Genomic DNA, 17,546 nt, shown 5'->3' with positions numbered 1-17,546 from the left:
GACGGCGCCTGCGCACAAGGCGGGGCCGCGCCTCCGCTTCCCCGGGCCTTCTGGGTAATGGAGTCTCTGGGGGACAGCGCCTGCGCACAAGGCGGGGCCGCGCCTCCCCTTCCCCGGGCCTTCTGGGTAATGGAGTCTCTGGGGGACGGCGCCTGCGCACAAGGCGGGGCCGCGCCTCCGCTTCCCCGGGCCTCTGGGCAATGGAATCTCTGGGGGACGGCGCCTGCGCACAAGGCGGGGCCGCGCCTCCCCTTCCCCGGGCCTTCTGGGTAATGGAGTCTCTGGGGGACGGCGCCTGCGCACAAGGCGGGGCCGCGCCTCCGCTTCCCCGGGCCTTCTGGGTAATGGAGTCTCTGGGGGACGGCGCCTGCGCACAAGGCGGGGCCGCGCCTCCGCTTCCCCGGGCCTCTGGGCAATGGAATCTCTGGGGGACGGCGCCTGCGCACAAGGCGGGGCCGCGCCTCCCCTTCCCCGGGCCTTCTGGGTAATGGAGTCTCTGGGGGACGGCGCCTGCGCACAAGGCGGGGCCGCGCCTCCGCTTCCCCGGGCCTCTGGGCAATGGAATCTCTGGGGGACGGCGCCTGCGCACAAGGCGGGGCCGCGCCTCCGCTTCCCCGGGCCTTCTGGGTAATGGAGTCTCTGGGGGACGGCGCCTGCGCACAAGGCGGGGCGCGCCTCCGCTTCCCCGGGCCTCTGGGTAATGGAGTCTCTGGAGGACGGCGCCTGCGCACAAGGCGGGGCCGCGCCTCCGCTTCCCCGGGCCTTCTGGGTAATGGAGTTTCCGGGGCACTCCGCGCGACTTTGGTCCCGCAGCAGAGCCCACAAGGCGCGGGACCCTCGCCGCTCGGCTGATCTCTGCGGCCTGGGCGAGGACCCGCCTGAGCGGTCCGCCAAGCACGTGCCGCCGGCGGGTCGGAGGCCCTGAGGATGTCTGCGGTGCTCCGGAAGCCCAAGACGTTCAGGCTGCGGGCTCTGCACAGCCAGAGGAAGTTTGGGGTGGCGGGGTGGAGCTGCCCGGAGGTGCTGCAGAAGGGGTGCCGCCACTTTCAGGTGCCTGGCGCGGGGCGGGAGTGGGAGTGCCGGGCGCCTGCACGTGCAGCTGCCCGAGGCCAGGGGCCGGGGCCGGGCGCCGCCTCTCACGTCGTCCTCTAGTTGCTGAGCCCCATTCAGCGGGACTTGGTGGAGCGGTTCTGGGACAAGTCGTCCCTCTCCGACCACGAGGATCGCGGCCGCCCTGGCCTGGGATCCTGGGACTCCGGTTCTAGCGCACGTCTGCTAATTTGCTGTGTGCCCCAGGACACAGCCCCGTGGCCTGTCTGGCCTCGGTTTGCCCCCTCTGTAAAATGAAGGACTTGAGCTCAGAGGCCCACGAAGGCCCTTCTAGCGCTGTTGCTCCAGCGATTCCAGTCATCGTCCCTGCTGGATTCTTACGCATTTGTTTTCTTGGCTGGACTTGGACTCGGAGCAGCGTGGGGTGTGGGTGTGGGTGTGGGTGGGTGCAGGTGCGCGCGGACTTGCCATCAACGTCCATAAAGCTGATCAGAGTCCAGCAAGTGTACCGGACCAGTGGTACCGCGTGCCGGTGACGCCCTGTCAGCCAGAGGCCGTGAGTCCTTTTCAGTCAGATGTTCCCCTTAATAAGTCATCGCCTAGGATGCAGAGTGCGCCGAGTGGTGTGTCTCCACACCAGTCAGGGGATGTGCGCTCTTGATGGGGATGTGTTTATGCGCTTAGCGGAAGCAGTCAGCCGCCTGTTCTGCAACAGGCTGGGATTTTCAGAGCCCTTCAGGAGCTCCTGTCGAAAAGGTCTGTGCGGTGAATTCTGCAAAGTCGTCCCCGCTGTGTCTACATTTTTACACGACTTGTATGTTAGAACGACCTGCAGGAGGTGTCTGTTTCGACACGTGGGTACTGGAGACCCCAGCCCTGTCTCAGGTGTTCGTCCACCTGTAGAATGTGGACAGCATCCCGCTCTTGACTCTTTAAAACGTTTGTGAGGACCGCAGACGGAAAGGCTCAGGTTACTGGGCCTGCCTGAGACCCAGCACAGGAGCATCCTGCCCTGCCCTCCCTCTCCGCAGCTCCCTGTCACCGGCTCCCGCCTGTGCCTCTACGAGGATGGCACGGAGCTGACCGGAGATTACTTCTGGGGTGTCCCTGGCAACTCGGAGCTGCTGCTTCTCACCTCGGGCCAGACCTGGCAAGGCTGTAAGTGGCGGGGACGTGGGAGCTTGGCGGGGAAGCCAGACTGGCTTTGGAGGTGCTGGGGGCCTGCCATGGACACCAGCCTGGGAAGGGGGGAAGGGGAGGGTCTTCCTGCCCGGAACTCCAGAGGGGGAAGCCCCCAGCATCAGGGTGAGCTGCCCCTCCTCTTGCCCAGGACCCCAGTGGTCCAGCTGGGTGTTTAAGGTGTCTTTTCTTCTTTTCTAAGTTATTTAAATTTTCTGTTCCTTGTCCTGGTAACTCCCGAGGGCAGAAGGGAGGGGCTGGGGGGGTTGGGGCCTGCACGGGTTTGTGGGCGAGGCAGAGCCAGCGGGAGGGACGCCTTTCCATGTGGCTCCGAGGGTGGCTGGAGCTGTGCTCAGTGTCTGTTCTGTGTTGGTGCTTGCTGGCGTGCTATCGCGTTGGGGGCCTTATCAGAGCAATTATTTCCAGGGGTGGTTCCTTAGGGGTGTCTGTATTTCAGCACCAGCTGGACGACAGGTTCCACACTGCAGCCGTAGGCCAGTGGCAAAGCGCGTGTGCTCTCCTCCTAGGAGGGTTGTGTGGCTCTTATGCAAAGTGGCTTACATTTCAGGAGATGCTTCTGTCGCCCGGGGAAGGAAGTGGGAGCCCGGAGGGTGGAGATAGCCACCTCTTCGGCCTGAGGTCCAGAAGGACGCCCTAGAGTAGTGTGCGTGTGGCTTTGCCTTGCCGTTGGGACTCTGCTGTCAGCAGTGAGGGGTCACATGTCTAGTGCGTGCTCTGAGGTCGCACGTGCTCTTTCTCTGTGGGGCCTTGTCCTTCTAGAGGAGGCAGCCAGAAAGCAGAGTCACCGTGATGCCACCTGGGATGGCCTCCTGCAGGAGGTGGGGACTGGGCAGGACGGGGTTGTGGTCCTAAGAATCTTTGGCTGTTCCTTCTCCTTCCCATTTCATGATGTAGTTGAGAGCAGACCAGGCTGGGTTGCTGTCCTCCCCGCTCCCACCTACCCCCTCCTTGTCTCCCTCCATCCCTCCCTCTATCTCTCTCTTCTTCCCTCTCTTTCTTCCCTCTCTCCCTATCTCCCCCTCCCTCTTTCTTTATGTCTCTCTTTCTCTGGCACTTTATCCCCCTCTCTCCACTGAGACCACTAGTCCTTTTACTTGGTAAACTTCTTTTAAAAAAAATTTAAATTGTTTATTTTGAAATAGTGATAGATTCGTAGGAAGTTACAAAGATAGTGAACCCTAAAGGGTGCAGTTGACATAGTCATAGTGCAGCATCCAAACCAGGAGGCTGACCTTGGTGCAGGGCATGTGTTCTGTGTCGTTTTATCACTGCGTGGGCTTGTGTGTGCGCAGTCAAGGTACAGAAGCGTCCCACCCCCACCACAAAGTTCTGCCGCACGCTGCCCCTTTATAACCATGCCTTCCCCTCGCAGCCCCGCTGTCCCTCATCCTTGGCAACCACTGATGTGTTTTCCGTCTCTGTAACGTCATCTCGAGACCATGAGGGAAATGGACTCGCACAGTGTATGGGCTGTTCTCACTCAGCAGTACGCCCCTGAGAGCCATCTACGTGGTGTGTGTACCGGTAGTCTGTTCCTTTTTGTCACTGAGTGGCATTCCGTGACGTGGCTGTGCCACGGTTTGTTTACCCATTCACCTACTGAGAGACGTTTTGGTTTCCAGTGTGGGGCTGTTACGTATAAAGCCCACACGGCCGGTCAGGTACAGGTTTCTGTGCGGACATAAGTTTGCCTTTCTTTGGAACAAATGTCAGGAGTACAGTTGCTGGGTCGTATCGTAAGTGTGTGTTTAATTTTTAACGACAAGGATGTCCACTCTTGTCACTTCTCTTTAACGTTGTCCTGGAGGTTTTACACGGGGCAGTTAGTCAAGAAGAATAAAGGCATCCAGATTGGAAAGGAAGAAGTAAAACTGTCACTATTCGCAGACACTGTGATCTTGTGTATAGAATATTCTAAGGAATCCACTAAAAAAAAGTCTTAGACTGATCAGTGAGTTCATCAGCACTGCAGGATACAGGATCGATACACAAAACTCAACTTTGTTTCTGTATACTTGCAATGAATAACCTAAAATGAAATTAAGGGAACAGTTATATTTACAGTAGAATCAAAAAGAATGAAACACTTAGGAATACTGTAACAAAAGAAGTGCAAAACTTATAATCTGAAGAGTATAAAATGTTGTTCCAAGAAAATAAGGATTTAAATGCATGGGAAAATACACTGTGTTTATGGGTCAGAAGGTTTAACACTGTTAAGATGTCCATACTCCTCAAATTGATCTGCAGATCATCCCAGTCCCTATTGGAATTCCAGTTGGTTCCTTGGCAGAAACCGACAAGCTGATTCTAATCCCTGATTCATATGTAATTTCAAGGGACCCAAAATAGCCAAAACAATCTTGAGAAAGAACATAGGGGGAGCATTCACACTTCCTAATTTAAAAACTTACTACAAAGCAACAGTAGTCAAGACATTGGACTAGAAGATAGTCCAGAGATGAACTGATGTGTCTGTGATCAGCTGATGGTGACAAGAGCGCTAAGACCATCCAGTGGGGGAAAGAATAATCTCTTTAATAAGTGGTGCTGGGACAACGGGACATCCACATGCCGAAGAGTGGGCCGGGCCCTCACCTGGCACCATAAACAAAAATCAACTCAAAATGCGGTAAGTGACCTAAACGCAAGAGCTAAAAATCTAAAACCCTCGGAAGAAAACAGGGCAGTCAATCTTCATGACCCTGAATTTGACTAAGGATTCTTATATATGATACCAAAAACGTGAACAACCAGAGAAAAAGGATAGATACATTTGACTTAAGAATGTAAGACTTTTGTGGCAGCATCGAGGTGAACAGACAACCCACAGGATGGACGAAGGAATTCGCGAATCGTGTGTCTGGTAAGGGACTTGTATCCAGAGTTAATAAGGAGCTCTTACAACCCAACAGTGAAAGACAACCCAATTTAAAAATGGGCAGAGGGTCTGAATAGACATTTCTGCAGGGAAGATACTCAGATGGCAAACAAGATGGAAAGATGATACCATTCGTCATCCGGGAAATGCAAATCACACCCACAGGGAGGCGTCCCCTCACACCCGCTGGGCTAGTTACATGCTGGTGAGCAGCACGTGGAGGAACCGGAACGCTTGCCCATTGCTGGAGGGTGTGAAATGTGCAGCTGCCGTGGGGACAGGCTGGTGGCCCCCCCATGAGTCAACAGCATCAGCTGCGACCCCGCAGTCCCACGCCTAGTGCACACCCCAGAGAAACGAAAGCACACGTCCACACGAAGACTTGCACATGATTACTTAGAGAAGCTTTATTCATCATGGCCAAAAGGTGGAACCCCGAATAGTGTCCCCTGAGAGACAAACGGGTGAACAAAGTGTGCATTCGCACGGTGGAATATATAACCTTTGCCCATTTTCTCACAAACTAGGAAGCACGGGGTTGTACCTTTCGTGTGGGTGAATTGTGAGGGGTGGGGACCCCATCTCAATCAAGTGTTTTTTTTTTCTTTTTTTTTAAAGATTTTATTTATTTTTTGGCAGAGAGAGACACAGCGAGAGAGGGAACACAAGCAGGGGGAGTGGGAGAGGGAGAAGCAGGCTTCCCGCCGAGCAGGGAGCCCGATGCGGGGCTCGATCCCAGGACCCTGGGACCATGACCTGAGCCGAAGGCAGTCGCTTAACGACTGAGCCACCCAGGCGCCCCAAGTGGTTTTTTTTCAAACAGAGAAATGGGCTGTGTTCCAGAGTGGCAGCACCCATCCCCTGTCCAGCTTCGGGCGGTGTGGCTGTCTTCTGTCCCTGCCACCCTGATGGGTGTGCAGGGCTGTCTCGGTGTGGCTGCCTTTCCCTGGGCTTGTCGGCCATCCATCTGTCCTCTCTGGGCAAGTGTCTTTTTGTCCATTTGTCTTTTGTCTGTCTTCTCATTGGAGTTTTTAACTGCTGAGTTTTGGGTTTTTCTCATGATGTGTTCTGGATACAAGTCTTTTGTGAGGTGTGTGGCTTGTGGGCTTTCCTCCTCCTCTGTCGCTTGTCTTTGCGTCCCCGGAACAGGCTCTTTCACGGAGCAGAAGTTTCCCATTTTGGTGAAGCCCACGTTGTCCGTGCTTTCCTTTTGTGCTCGTGCTCTCCAGGCTAAGTCTGGAAACTTCTCACCAAGTCCTTGGCCTGGAAGAATTTCTCCGCAGCCTCCTGCATCAGCGGATTCACGTGATCATGGGATTATTTTTCTTTAGTCCATCAAGGGCGGACGATACTGGTTGATTCTTGAGCACCGAACAGCCTCGTCCCTGGAGCGACCCCGCTGGGGCGTGGGGCATCGTTCTTTGTGCACACAGCCATTTATGGCTGAGGCGTCACGAAGGGTCTTGGTAGACTCTGAGTCCGCTGGGTCCTCAGTGCTTGCTCGGCCATGAGCAGGGGTGTGTGTGGAGGCTTCCGGGGGGGCAGCACCGTCGGGGGGAGACCCAGAGGGAGGTCTAGAAGGAAGCCCAAGGATGTGGGAGGTTTCGTTTGGGGATGAGAAGGGCAGCCACTTGCTTGGGTGGTGTCCCCTCCACATCCGACCCCACATCACTTGCGGGGCGGGTACCCGGGCGCGGGCCCAGGGGAACGGCTCGCTGGTGTCTGGGCAAGGCCTGGGGCCCAGGGCATCCCTGAGGTTGGGCAGTTCCAGAAGCGAGGAGGTGCTGGACGTGCGAGAGCCCGTTCTCAAGGCCGGCAGCTCTGTGTCTTCCCGCGGTGGCCCTCAAGGACTGCTCGCTTTTCTGTCGGTCCCCCTTCTGGTGGCAGATGTGAGTGACATCAGTCGCCTCCTCAGCGCGTTCCACAAGCCGCACGCGGGCCTCATCCAGGCCGCCCAGCAGCTGCTCTCCGACGAGCAGGCCCCGCTGCGGCAGAAGCTGCTGGCCGACCTCCTGCACACCGTCAGCGAGAACATCGCGGCCGAGACCAGGGCCGAGGACCCGCCGTGGTTCGAAGGTAGCTGGGGGGCTGGGGGTGGGAGGGCTGGCTCAGAGCCGGCCTTGCAGGGGGGGCCGGGCCCCCCGCAGTTCCCGGGCCGGGGCCTTGCCTGGCTCCTCTGCTCTCGCAGCCCTGGGGCTGGCCTTTTTATTTCTGAACTGGGGAAAAGTGGACGTAACATAAAATTTTCCATTTTAACCAGTGTAAGTGCATAGTTTAATGGGGTTGAGCACGTTTGCCTTGGCGTGCAGCCGTCACCGCCATCCGTCTCCAGAACTTTCTCACGTTCCTCAACTGAGACCGTGGCCTGTTAGACACCAGCCCCCACGTCCGCTCCGCGGCCCCTGGAGCCCGCGCTTGCTCACCCGGTCTCTGATCTGACTCCCGTAGGCCCTCACTCACGATCACACAGGGTGTGTCCCGAGCCTGGCCGGTTTCACTCAGCACCGTGCCCTCGCGGGCCACGTGTGTCGTCCCGTGTGTCACAGCCTCCTTCCTTCTTCAGGCTGACTCACATTCTCCTGCGTGGCTGGACCACGTTTGCTTGTCCGTCACCTGGTCACGGACACGTGGTGCGTCCACCTCGGGGTCGGCCTTTAAGCCGGTCAGAGCAGCTCCATGGACGAGGGGGCTGGGGGGCAGGAGCAGAGGCCCTCGGTGGCCTCTAGATGCCCACGTGGGGGGCCCGGGGACCCTCTCCAGGCAGAGAGAACCGGAGCCTGCGAGCAGGACACCGCACGCTTCTCAGGTGAGGCCGGCGGTGCGCCCAGCCTGTGGCCGCGGACGCCACAGGGCCCTTGTCTGTTCCTGGCAGGTTTGGAGTCTCGATTCAGGAGTAAGTCTGGGTACCTGAGGTACAGCTGCGAGAGCCGGATCCGGAGCTACCTGAGAGAGGTCGGAGCGCGGGGCGTGCGGGCAGGGGGGCGGAGGCCGTGGAGCCCGCCCGACTCTGGGTTTTGGGACATCGTGCGCCAGCGTTCAGCCGTGGCCCTTGGTTTCTTCCAGGTGAACTCTTACGCCTCCGTGGTCGGCGTGGAGGCTCAGGAGGAGTATTCCCGCATCGTGGACGTCATGTGCCGGGAGCTCAGGGCGGCGCAGTACAATGGCAGCTACTTCGACAGAGGCGCCGAGGCAGGCGGCCGGCTCTGCACGTCCGAGGGCTGGTTCTGCTGCCAGGTGCGCCGTGGGTCCCAGGGCCACCCAGGCGGGTGCTGAGCCAGCCCTCCCCTGGCTTCCCTCCGGGCGTCGGCATGAGGGAAGGGTCAGCTCAGCCCGTGGCTCTCCGACTGCAGTGGAATTGGAACCCCCTTCCCCGCCTGACGGTCGATACAAGACGCCCCGCTTCCCGGCCCCAGCTGCTGGTTCAGAAGCCCTTCTGACAGAGTCCCTGGTGGCGCTGCTGGTCTGGGCCCTCGTCTGAGAACCGCTGATGTGGTGGGAGTGCGCGGTTGTCCCGGGAGTGGAGGCCTCCCCTTCGCTCCCCTTGGGAGGAGGGGGATGGGCAGATAAGAGAAGGACAGTGTCACAGCTGCTGAAACGTGGCCCCCCGGGGAAGCTTTCTGGATGGCAGCTCAGATTTCAGGATTTGTGGCCAGATGTGACCTGGCGGGGTCGCAGCGGCCAGAGGCAGCGTTCTGGACCTCCTCCCGGGCACTCGGAGAAATTACAGAGGCACCACTGTCCAACGGGCTACCGACTAGGGTCATGAGTCACGGGGCTTGGAGCTGGTGGCCTTTGCAAGGATGGGCAGGGGCCGTTCTGCTGCCCACGCCTCCTTCCTGGCCTCCTGGGCTCCGGCGAGTACCTGGGCCCCTTTGCATTTCCAGTAAAATCTCCTCCCCCCACTGGTAGCCTGAGGGTACAGACCCTGGAGGCCGGCGCGGCCTCCCTCCCACAGACGGGCTCCCAGCGCTTTTGCCTGGGCAGTTCCTTCCGTGGGTGATGGGCCCTGACCAGCAGAACACTGCTCCTTCCCAACCAACTGCACGTTAGCCTCTGAGTGACCTCACGCGTACTCTCCCCGAGCGTCGCCTGAGCCCAGGTGTTTCACGGAGGAGGAGCAAAGACAAAAGATTTCAGCCTGACATCATCGGGAGGCTTGAGGCCCGAGGCCTGTAAGCAAGTGAGGGCAGTGGGCCTGGAGCTGGGAGGCTGTGCAGGCCCTCGGGGGACAGGCTAGTCCTGGGTGGGGTGAGCCGGGGGCTTCAGGGAGGAGGTGACGCCCTAGAACAGTGCAGTGGGAGTGGACAAGTGACCCCGCAAGGGCACGAGGGTGGGGAAGTGGGGGCAGTGGGCTCTGTTGGGGAGCTGCGAGCCTTGGGGGTGTCTGGAACACAGGACGGTGGATGGGGTCACGGCACGTGGCGTGTGCTCAGCAGACATCTGTGAAAGGAGTGACTGAAGGTGCGACATGGCCAGGAACGCTGACCACAGGAAAACCAAAGCCGGGCAGTCCAGACTATTTGACGTCTCTGATGCCCAGCCTCTGCGTTGGGGTTGTGGGGAAATACCGGGAAGGCACGTGGAGCAGATAGGGAGCAGCCAGCATGTGGGCGCTGGCCATGGGCCTTCATTCCCACGAGGGCGGGTGATGGCGTGTGCTCGCAGGCACGTGGGGAGGGCTGGACACAGTGGGTCTGTCGGGGTGTGGAGACCCAGGAGGTGCACGGTCGGGAAGCTGGCTTTCCTAACAATAGCAGGAGCTAGCTTGTCCCCATGGCCAATGTGGAGTATCATACTGGGGGTCACGAGGGAAAAGGGCGTACCATCCCAAAGACAGAATTCCTAATAGGCCCAAACAGACTGAATCCCCTACCGGGTGGGACCTTCTTCTCAGCTCATCTAACTTGACATAAGACCAGTGGGTAAGAGCTGGGCTCACTTGGTGGACCTTGTTCTCTTTTGACCTAGGGTCCTTTTGACATGGACACCTGTGCGTCCAAACACTCCATCAATCCCTACGGTAACAGGGAGAGCCGGGTCCTCTTCAGCACGTGGAACCTGGACCACATGTGAGTACGGGTTCCGGGGAGGTCAGGGCTGTTTGTTGTTGAGAGCTAAGTTCGCGGACCCGAAGAGCAGCTGCTGGGGCCTGTCTGTGCCGTGGCATCCGTGGTTGGCCGGCTGCCTTGTGTTTCCTGTGCTGAGCTCGTCCTGAGTGTGTAGGGGAGGTGGGGTGCCGGATGCACGCTCCTAACCTGTGTGATTAGGTGTCCTTCTCCGTGGCAGGCTCTGACAGGAGCCGGTCCAGAGCCCCGTCCACATCCATGCGACCTGGCGCATGCCCCCTCTATCCCGTCCAGCTCCCATCTGTGGGGCCCAGTGGGCGCACTCAGTGGGGTGGGGGTGGGGGGTCTCCTGCCTGAACCAGGATGAGCTCAGAGCGGGAGCTCTGATTCAGTATGTAGGGCATTTCCTACTTTCACCCGAATGAGTGAAGGCCAGCAGGATTGTTTTTCTATGTGTACGAGCTCATTTTAAGAAACGGCAGAAATAAAATTGTGTTATCTTAACGGAGATGCTTTCTTGGGATATAATGACGTCCTTGTCTCTGCTTTATGAAGACAGAGATCTTCCAATGCCCTTCAAGTGGCCATACCGCTTTTGGGGATCAGATGGTACTGAGCGCATACAGGACGTTATGGGGACAGTCGAGGCTGCCGTCCCACCCCTTCTGGATCCATTCCCTTCCGCCCCCAGGAACTGTTCTGAGGTTTGTGCGTTTCCTTCTGATAGGTATCAGGCTCCAGGCCTTTCCCCTGGAGGTCTGAGTTTGAGAACGGACCTAGTGGGGTCACACGTGGTGATGCCGCATGGTGCTTCTCCATCCTACGTTATGCTTACGGGGATGAGCTTTGGGACATTTGTGAGCGCTTCACTCTGTGGACATTTGTGAGAATGTCACGGGAACCTGCATTTCCGTACCGGTAGGCGTGTCTGGTCTAAGTTTCCACCGTTTATAGGACAGCCTGGGGTGAGCATGGTCTCTGGTTCTGGGCCATGTAGGTGTGGTCTGTGGGCTGGCAGCTGCATCAGCATCTGGGGCCTGGTCAGGAAGGCAGATTCTCGGGCCCCACTGGCCATTACCCGGGTGCCGGGAAGGGGGGCGCACCTCCAGGGGACTAGGACTGTCCTGGTGCCTGAGCCACGGGGTGAGCTCCCCTCTAGGGAGGGCGCAGGGTCTCACCCCTTCTGACGGGCACCGAGCACCCCAAGATGACCCCTGGCTCTCCAGCTCATCGTCTGCTACTTTCCGTGACTCACTGGGGCGTGGGGACATGGATCGAGGGGTCGGTCCCAGCTTTAAAGGGCGGGACAGGCCAGCCTGGAGCGGAGTGCAGACGAGGCAGCAGACGCGGGAGCACTGGTGGCTTCGGTCGTAGTTTCTCTCTGTGAATACGGCACTAACGCCTTCCAGCAGCCCGGCCGGCTTCTCTGCGCGTCTGACCTCCGGCCTCCTTTCTGATTTCAGACGCGTGGCTTCCGTGCGGGTCTGTGGGCGCTCTGTGCTCTTCGTCTTGGAAGACGTCCCTGTAGCCTGGACTCTTGCATGCTTGTTTGGGGCGTCAGGGGTCCCCCTTCAGAACCTGGAAGGCGGGACAGCGGGGTGTCCGGGCGTCGGCTGCTTTCTGCCTCTTCGGTGGCAGCTCTCGAGCGGCTTTCTCCTGGAACATGGAGCGTGTGAGGGTGCAGATCTCTCCTTCACGTTCTGCCTGGGACTTGTCTTCCTTGTTCTGGGACAACTTCCTCCTGGATTTTGGAAGACTCCTGAGCATTTATTAGTCACGACTTCTCGGCTTCTTCCTGTCCGGCTCTTCTGGAACTCTCCACAGCTGCATGCTGGGCCTTCTTGTCCTGGCTCCCCCGGGCTCCATCGGCTCAGACTCCAGCTCTGCTGCGGTGTTCCTGGCCACATCCGGCCACGTCCGGCCACGGGCTGAGCTGTGGCCCCGCATTCGTACGTCGAAGCCCTGACGGCCAGCGTGACTGTGTCTGGGGATGGGTCCCCAGGGCGGCTGTGGCGAGGGCAGGCCTGACCTGCCGGACTGTCCCGTGAGGAAAGAGGCCGCCTCTCTGAGCCAGGGACTCTCAGCTCGCCCTGGCCGGCCCCCCCAGTCCCCCAGCCCCTGAACTCGGGGAAATTACGTCTGTTGCTTGCGCCCCCAGAGCATGGTGTCTGTGACGCGCCCGGGCCGCCTCGGACGCTTGCCTGTTGTTCATTCACTTGTTCCCTCTGCAGCTGGGGCGCCTCCTGTCTGTCCACCACGTCCGTATTTCCTTCCTGGAAGTGCTTCTGGGTTCTTTGTAAAACAAGCCTTTCCATACCAGTCTGTTTTCATTATATTTTTTATTTATTTTAATTTTATTTTTTTAAAGATTTTATTTTTAAGTAATCTCTACACCCAGCACGGGGGTTGAACTCACAACCCCAAGACCAAGAGTCGCATGCCCTTCTGACCAAGCCAGCCTTTTTCATTATTATTTCTGTTTTAAATCACTTTATTCATTTTAAGCATATTTGTTTTACGGCTGTAAGGAATTGAGCTGTGTCCAAAGAGAGGTGTGGCCTCGGCCCCTGGCCCCTGGGAGGTCACCTTGAAGCCCTTGGAGTGTCCTGCCTGTGAGGGTCCTTGCTCCCCTGCGGGCCGTGGTTCGCTGCGTGGTCTAGCAGTGTGATTGCGGTGGGGGCTGTGGGTCCCGTGGGGGCCGGAGATGAGGCTCCTCATCGGGTGGCCGGCCATGCCCACGTGTCCGAGTCCCGACAAAGACTGGACACCGAGGCCTGGGGAAGCTTCCCTGCCTGGCACCACCCCAGGCGTGTGCTCACCACCGCTGCCGAAGGGGTCTGTGCCCTCCGTAGGGAGAGGGCGGCGGGAGCTCTGCATCTGGAACTTTCCTGGACTCTAACCTGTGAGTCCCTTCCCTTGGCTGATTTTAATTTGCATCCTCTCATGATTATAAGCCACAGCTGTGAGCATAACAGTGTCCAGGGGCGTCTGAGCCTGTTGAGCCAACTCTCAAACCTGTGGGTGGTCTCGGGGAGCCCTGGACTTTACGGTTGGCATCGGAAGAGGTCTCAGGGAGCCCTCCCTAGCTCTCAGCGGTCTGCCTCAGAGGCTGTAGCCCGGGTCTTTCTCGGGGGTCCTTGCCCGTTGCTGTGTGCTCCTGGTGACGTTGCTGGGTCTGGATTCCGAGTTCATCCTCAGCAGGATGGTTTTCTGTGGACGTCCTGTGTGTGCTGGCTTGTCCTTCCCCACAGAGTGGTTTTGCATTTGTTTCCGCCGGACACCCAGGGCTTTCAGTGGCTCTGAAACAACTGAGTATTAATTTCTTGCTTGGCTCCCACATGTGTGGCGGCGTGAGGTCGGACTGTGTGTCTGTGAACAGTGAGCTGAGGGTCCTGGCTTCCTGGGTGACTGTGGAAGTGGTCATGCTGTTGGTGCTCCCCGAATCATACCTCCCGCTCCCTGCACCGTGTGGGTTCTCCCGACGCCTCCCGTCACTGAATAAGGCTCGGCCACGTGGCTCCAGCAGACCGGATACCAGCGGAGGCCTGATACGTGCTTGCACGCTGGGGCCTGTTCTCTGGGCGCTGCCATTCCCAGGGAGGGGCCTGACCTGGCTCCCTGGGGAGAAAGCCCGGCCCCCAGTCAGCCCTCTGGCCAGCCCAGCCACAGGAGTGGGTCAGGGTCAGCAGGAGCCCTGCCACACTGACCCCCACAGGCCTCTGTTCTGGGGCTGGGTATGCAGCAGAAGGTAGCTGACGGGGTGGCTTTTTCTCCCTCCCCAGAGCCCGGGGCTCCCTGCCACTTCCCTTCCCACACTAACAGCTGCAGTGGGGTCTCCGTCCCACCTCCCCGGCTCTCCCCTTGGGCCCCTTTCTGGACCACAGCCCTAGTGGGCTGCAGGAGGGTGGCTCACCCCTGCGGATCAAGCATGGACGTCTCTGTTTCTGGCAGGGGGGCCCCCCTTCTTTCTTGTGATCTCAAGTATGTACTTCTTTTCCCTTTTATTCAGCGTTTCTGTGCCGTGGGGACACGAGTCTGTGTGCTTTGGTCCTCCAGCTGTGGTACTTCTGATTCCTTCTTGTCGGTCCGCAAGCTTCCGTCCCCATTAGTACACGGGCTTTGAATGGTTTGTTTATAAGTGAAACAGGCTTACACAAAGCAGTGTGGACGCACACAAGCATGAGGCTAGGGTTGGAAAGACAGACGTCAGCCCTCACCACGACACTCTCCAGGGAGGACGAGGGGGAAGGCTTTATTTCTGGGGTTCTGCTGAGGAGGGACTGAGGACGCCGGGCCCCACCCCTTTCCTTCTGCGTACTTCCCAGGACTTAAAGAAGTGCACGACCCCAGCCGTTCTACGGGAGACAAGCCAAGTTGCTTGGACCAAGCCGGGCCGGCGGGCGTGGCCGCGTGCGGTGATGCCCCCGAGAAGGACTGTCCCCCAGTCTTCCTCCTGCCGACAGCAAGATGAGGGGTCCCGGACACGCGGCTCCTTCGGGTGTTTCCAAGTGTGGCTCCTTTTGAAACGTGCACCACTGTGCTCGTGTCTTTTCCTGTGGGCCCCCACGTCGGTTCGTGGTTCAGCTGCAGTGGCCGAGCGGAGGCCGTATGGAGTGTCCTGTGCTGTCGCAGTAGGTGTCCTGGCAGGTGCGCGGGACGGCGAGGGTGCACGCTGACTGCTCTCCCTTCCTTTGCAGAATAGAAAAGAAGCGCACGGTGGTCCCTGCGCTGGCTGAGGCCGTTACAGAGCGAGACGGCAGAGAAGTGGCCTGGGAGTATTTCTACAGCCTGCTCTTCACCTCCGAGAACCTGAAGTTGGTCCACATCGCCTGCCACAAGAAAACCACCCACAAGCTCAGCTGTGACCCCCGCAGGATCTACAAACCGCAGACGAAGCCGAAGAGGCGGCGGCCGGCCCGCAAGTGCCAGTGACGGGCCGCACGCGCCTCCTCCCCTGGGTGTGCGGGATTCCAGTGGCTGTTACTGATGGCTCCTGGAAACACTGCAGAGGTCCTCATTACATTTCCGAATCGGCCTTTGCACCTCTGAGAGCCCAAGCGCCAGGGGACCAGTTCGGTGCGTGGCCGGGACGCGTGTGGGTCTGCAGGGACAAGGCCCTGTCCTCAGCTCAGGGGCCCCTCCTGCCCCGAAGGTCCCGCTGCCGTGCGCACGCAGGGTGGGGCCTCCCACTGACACGGCGTCGGGCCAGACGTGGCGGTGCTGGCTGGAGGGACAAGTAGTCTGTGTCAGCTCCCGGCTGGGTCTCCACTCCCACGGCAAATGCAGAGCTCTGTCCTCTGGGCTTTTCTGATTGTAGCCCATCTGGGGTAAAATGTTCGTATTCCATAAAGCACGTGCAAGGACATGCGCTACCGTTTATGATGGCGGAGAGCGGGAGACCCTCCACATGTGTGTCCGTAGGGGAAGGGCTCTCTGTGGTCTTGGGCTGAACCACAGGAAATTGCTGTTCTCGTAAATCAGCAATGGTCAGGTGTCACGATTCAGTCCTACCCATCGACATTATGCGAAGCTGTGTAGCAGCTTTGTGCTTCTGTACGGAAACGGGGGGCTGTGCGTCAGGTGCAGAAGGTGGTCAGTGGCTTCACCACGCCGAGTGTGCCCTGCTGCTTTTATAACTGTGTGTGTGTGTCGCACGTGCGTGTTCGTGCACGCGGGACAGTCTGCGAGGAAACGTGCCGTCTGGACAACAATAACCCTGGGGCCGCGGTGGGGGTGCACTGGATTATAAAGGGCTAATTTTCCAAATCATGTATTTCATAAAACTTGAAGTTTTTGAAATAAGCACTTATTTCATAATCTTTTAAAATTTATTTTTAAAGTCCTACAGATCGTAGTTGAATTTTTACTTTTGTATAATCGTGAAAACCAATAAAGATTTTTCAGAAGTAGACGTGTCCAAAGTTTGCTGGGAATGATAAAAATAAGGACAAAAACAAAGGGTCAGTGATTTTTAAAAAATGATGCAAATCATTCCATTTTCTTCACTGAAATAGAGATGTCTTAGGATGAGCCAGTCCTGCACGTGGGACCTTAGCACGTGGTGTTCACCTGGCCCCACAGGGAAGCGCACCAGTGGGGGGGGTCGGGACGTGGGCCCGATACTGAGTCTGCTGAGCTGTCCTGTGGACCCTCCTCCAGCCCAGCAGCGGGGCAGGGGCCGCCCGCCCGGCTGGGCCTCAGAGATCTGATCTGCTAGGACTTCTGCTGCCTCCCCCACTGCCCTCCGCTCCTGAGCGGGCTCCTGCTCACCTTTCTGACGGGCACTTACATCCCCTCGGGATGCAGGACGCGGAAATCCAGTCTGACTCGAGCAAGAGCTGCGAGGCTCTCCTGGTTGCGATGCGGTTGAGTTTACTTGTTTCGGGGCCCTCGGCCTGGGTGCTGGGTGACTGTTACAGACGGGAGGGGGTCACCAGGCAGTTATGTCCCCCTCAGACTCCCAGGTTAGAGTTGGTAGCACAACCTCTTTGCAAAATAGGGGTTTGCAGTCTGTTTTCAACAAAGGAAGGGAGGGAAAATCTAGGAGCTGGGAGTGTAGGGTCTGGTGATCTGCGGGTGCAGAACTGCCGTGACATCTGGGCATGAGGTCCCTTGTACTGGCAGGCCCTCCACTTGCCGCAGGCTCTTTGCTCGGCAAGGCTGCAGAGGGAGGACCTCTAGACCCCCGTCCTGCAGCTTACGGGAGGGGGCGGCCGGCAGTCAGCCTCTGATGGCAGCCAGGATGGGGAGCTTGGGCAGGGAAGCCAGAGGGAGCCGGCCGTGCAGAGTCGGGGCGGGGAGTGGGGGGGTCAGTGCCGAAGGAGGCCAGTGAGGGGTGTGAACAAGGCCGGGGCTGATGAGGAGAGGCGGGGGGTGGGGGTGGGTTTCAGTGCCAGGTGTGCACTCCGAGCCTGTGTGACTGATCCCAGTAAGGCCCGGGGGAGCTTCCCGGGTGGCTGGAGAATGAGGCCCGCGTCTGTGCCGCCCCCGGGAGACACCGCGGGAGGCCGTTCCTCTGGCACTTGGCCCCGTGTGTGCTTTCCCCGTGACAAACGGGACCGTGAGTATCGTGGCTTCTCCTGAGTCCTCGGAGTTGTAGGAGCGGGTCTGAGGGTCCCCTGCACAACGGGCGCTGAAGACGGCGCGGCAGGACGGCTCTCCTAGTTCCTACACCGCTCACCCAACCACGGGCCCGTCGTTGTGTGAAGACCCACGTTAGAGAGTGTTTCTAGAAATTCACACTGTAACAGGGCCTGGAGCCAGCATTCATTTTAAACACTGGCAGACGACCGAGGCAGGATAGATCACCGAGCACTCACAACTCAAGTGGGTGAGAGTTGACAGCTCTT

The 17,546-nt window shown here is 58.6% G+C and overlaps 1 protein-coding gene across 15 annotated transcripts; it reads left to right on the top strand.

The window, feature by feature from the left end:
• The first annotated feature begins 768 nt into the window (after window positions 1–768).
• On the top strand, window positions 769–16,103 carry DFFB (DNA fragmentation factor subunit beta). Of its 15 annotated transcripts, none has more exons than XM_064590057.1 (8): window positions 769–1,050; window positions 2,082–2,208; window positions 7,019–7,207; window positions 8,004–8,083; window positions 8,195–8,365; window positions 10,100–10,200; window positions 10,757–10,901; window positions 14,523–14,888. In XM_064590057.1, exons 1-8 carry the CDS (start codon window positions 928–930, stop codon window positions 14,871–14,873), a joined length of 1,287 nt encoding a protein of 428 aa, XP_064446127.1. In that variant the 5' UTR covers window positions 769–927; the 3' UTR covers window positions 14,874–14,888. The 15 variants fall into 15 exon arrangements, 10 of the variants coding, with proteins under 10 accessions (XP_064446127.1, XP_045754810.2, XP_045754807.2 ...); XM_045898854.3 differs by lacking the exons at window positions 10,757–10,901; window positions 14,523–14,888 and adding exons at window positions 4,207–4,239; window positions 14,895–16,103 and having other exon boundaries at window positions 773–1,050; window positions 2,082–2,223; window positions 6,992–7,207; XM_045898851.3 differs by lacking the exons at window positions 10,757–10,901; window positions 14,523–14,888 and adding an exon at window positions 14,895–16,103 and having other exon boundaries at window positions 773–1,050.
• The last annotated feature ends 1,443 nt before the right edge of the window (window positions 16,104–17,546 follow it).

Source organism: Mirounga angustirostris, unplaced genomic scaffold, assembly GCF_029215605.1.
Source record: "Mirounga angustirostris isolate CCGP_5_RB_7025 unplaced genomic scaffold, mMirAng1.0.hap1 SCAF_4, whole genome shotgun sequence".
Lineage (NCBI taxonomy): Eukaryota > Metazoa > Chordata > Mammalia > Carnivora > Phocidae > Mirounga > Mirounga angustirostris.
This window is presented reverse-complemented; position numbering and strand designations above follow the sequence as displayed.

Bases quoted from the DNA above. Each gene is read 5' to 3' on its own strand.
- DFFB (XM_064590056.1), top strand. From the start codon at position 6,724: ATGTGGGAGGTTTCGTTTGGGGATGAGAAGGGCAGCCACTTGCTTGGG. The intron at 8,084-8,194 runs GTCGGAGCGCGG...GGTTTCTTCCAG, and splicing joins TCCGGAGCTACCTGAGAGAG to GTGAACTCTTACGCCTCCGT. The intron at 10,902-14,522 runs GTTTGTGCGTTT...CGTACTTCCCAG, and splicing joins CCCCCAGGAACTGTTCTGAG to GACTTAAAGAAGTGCACGAC.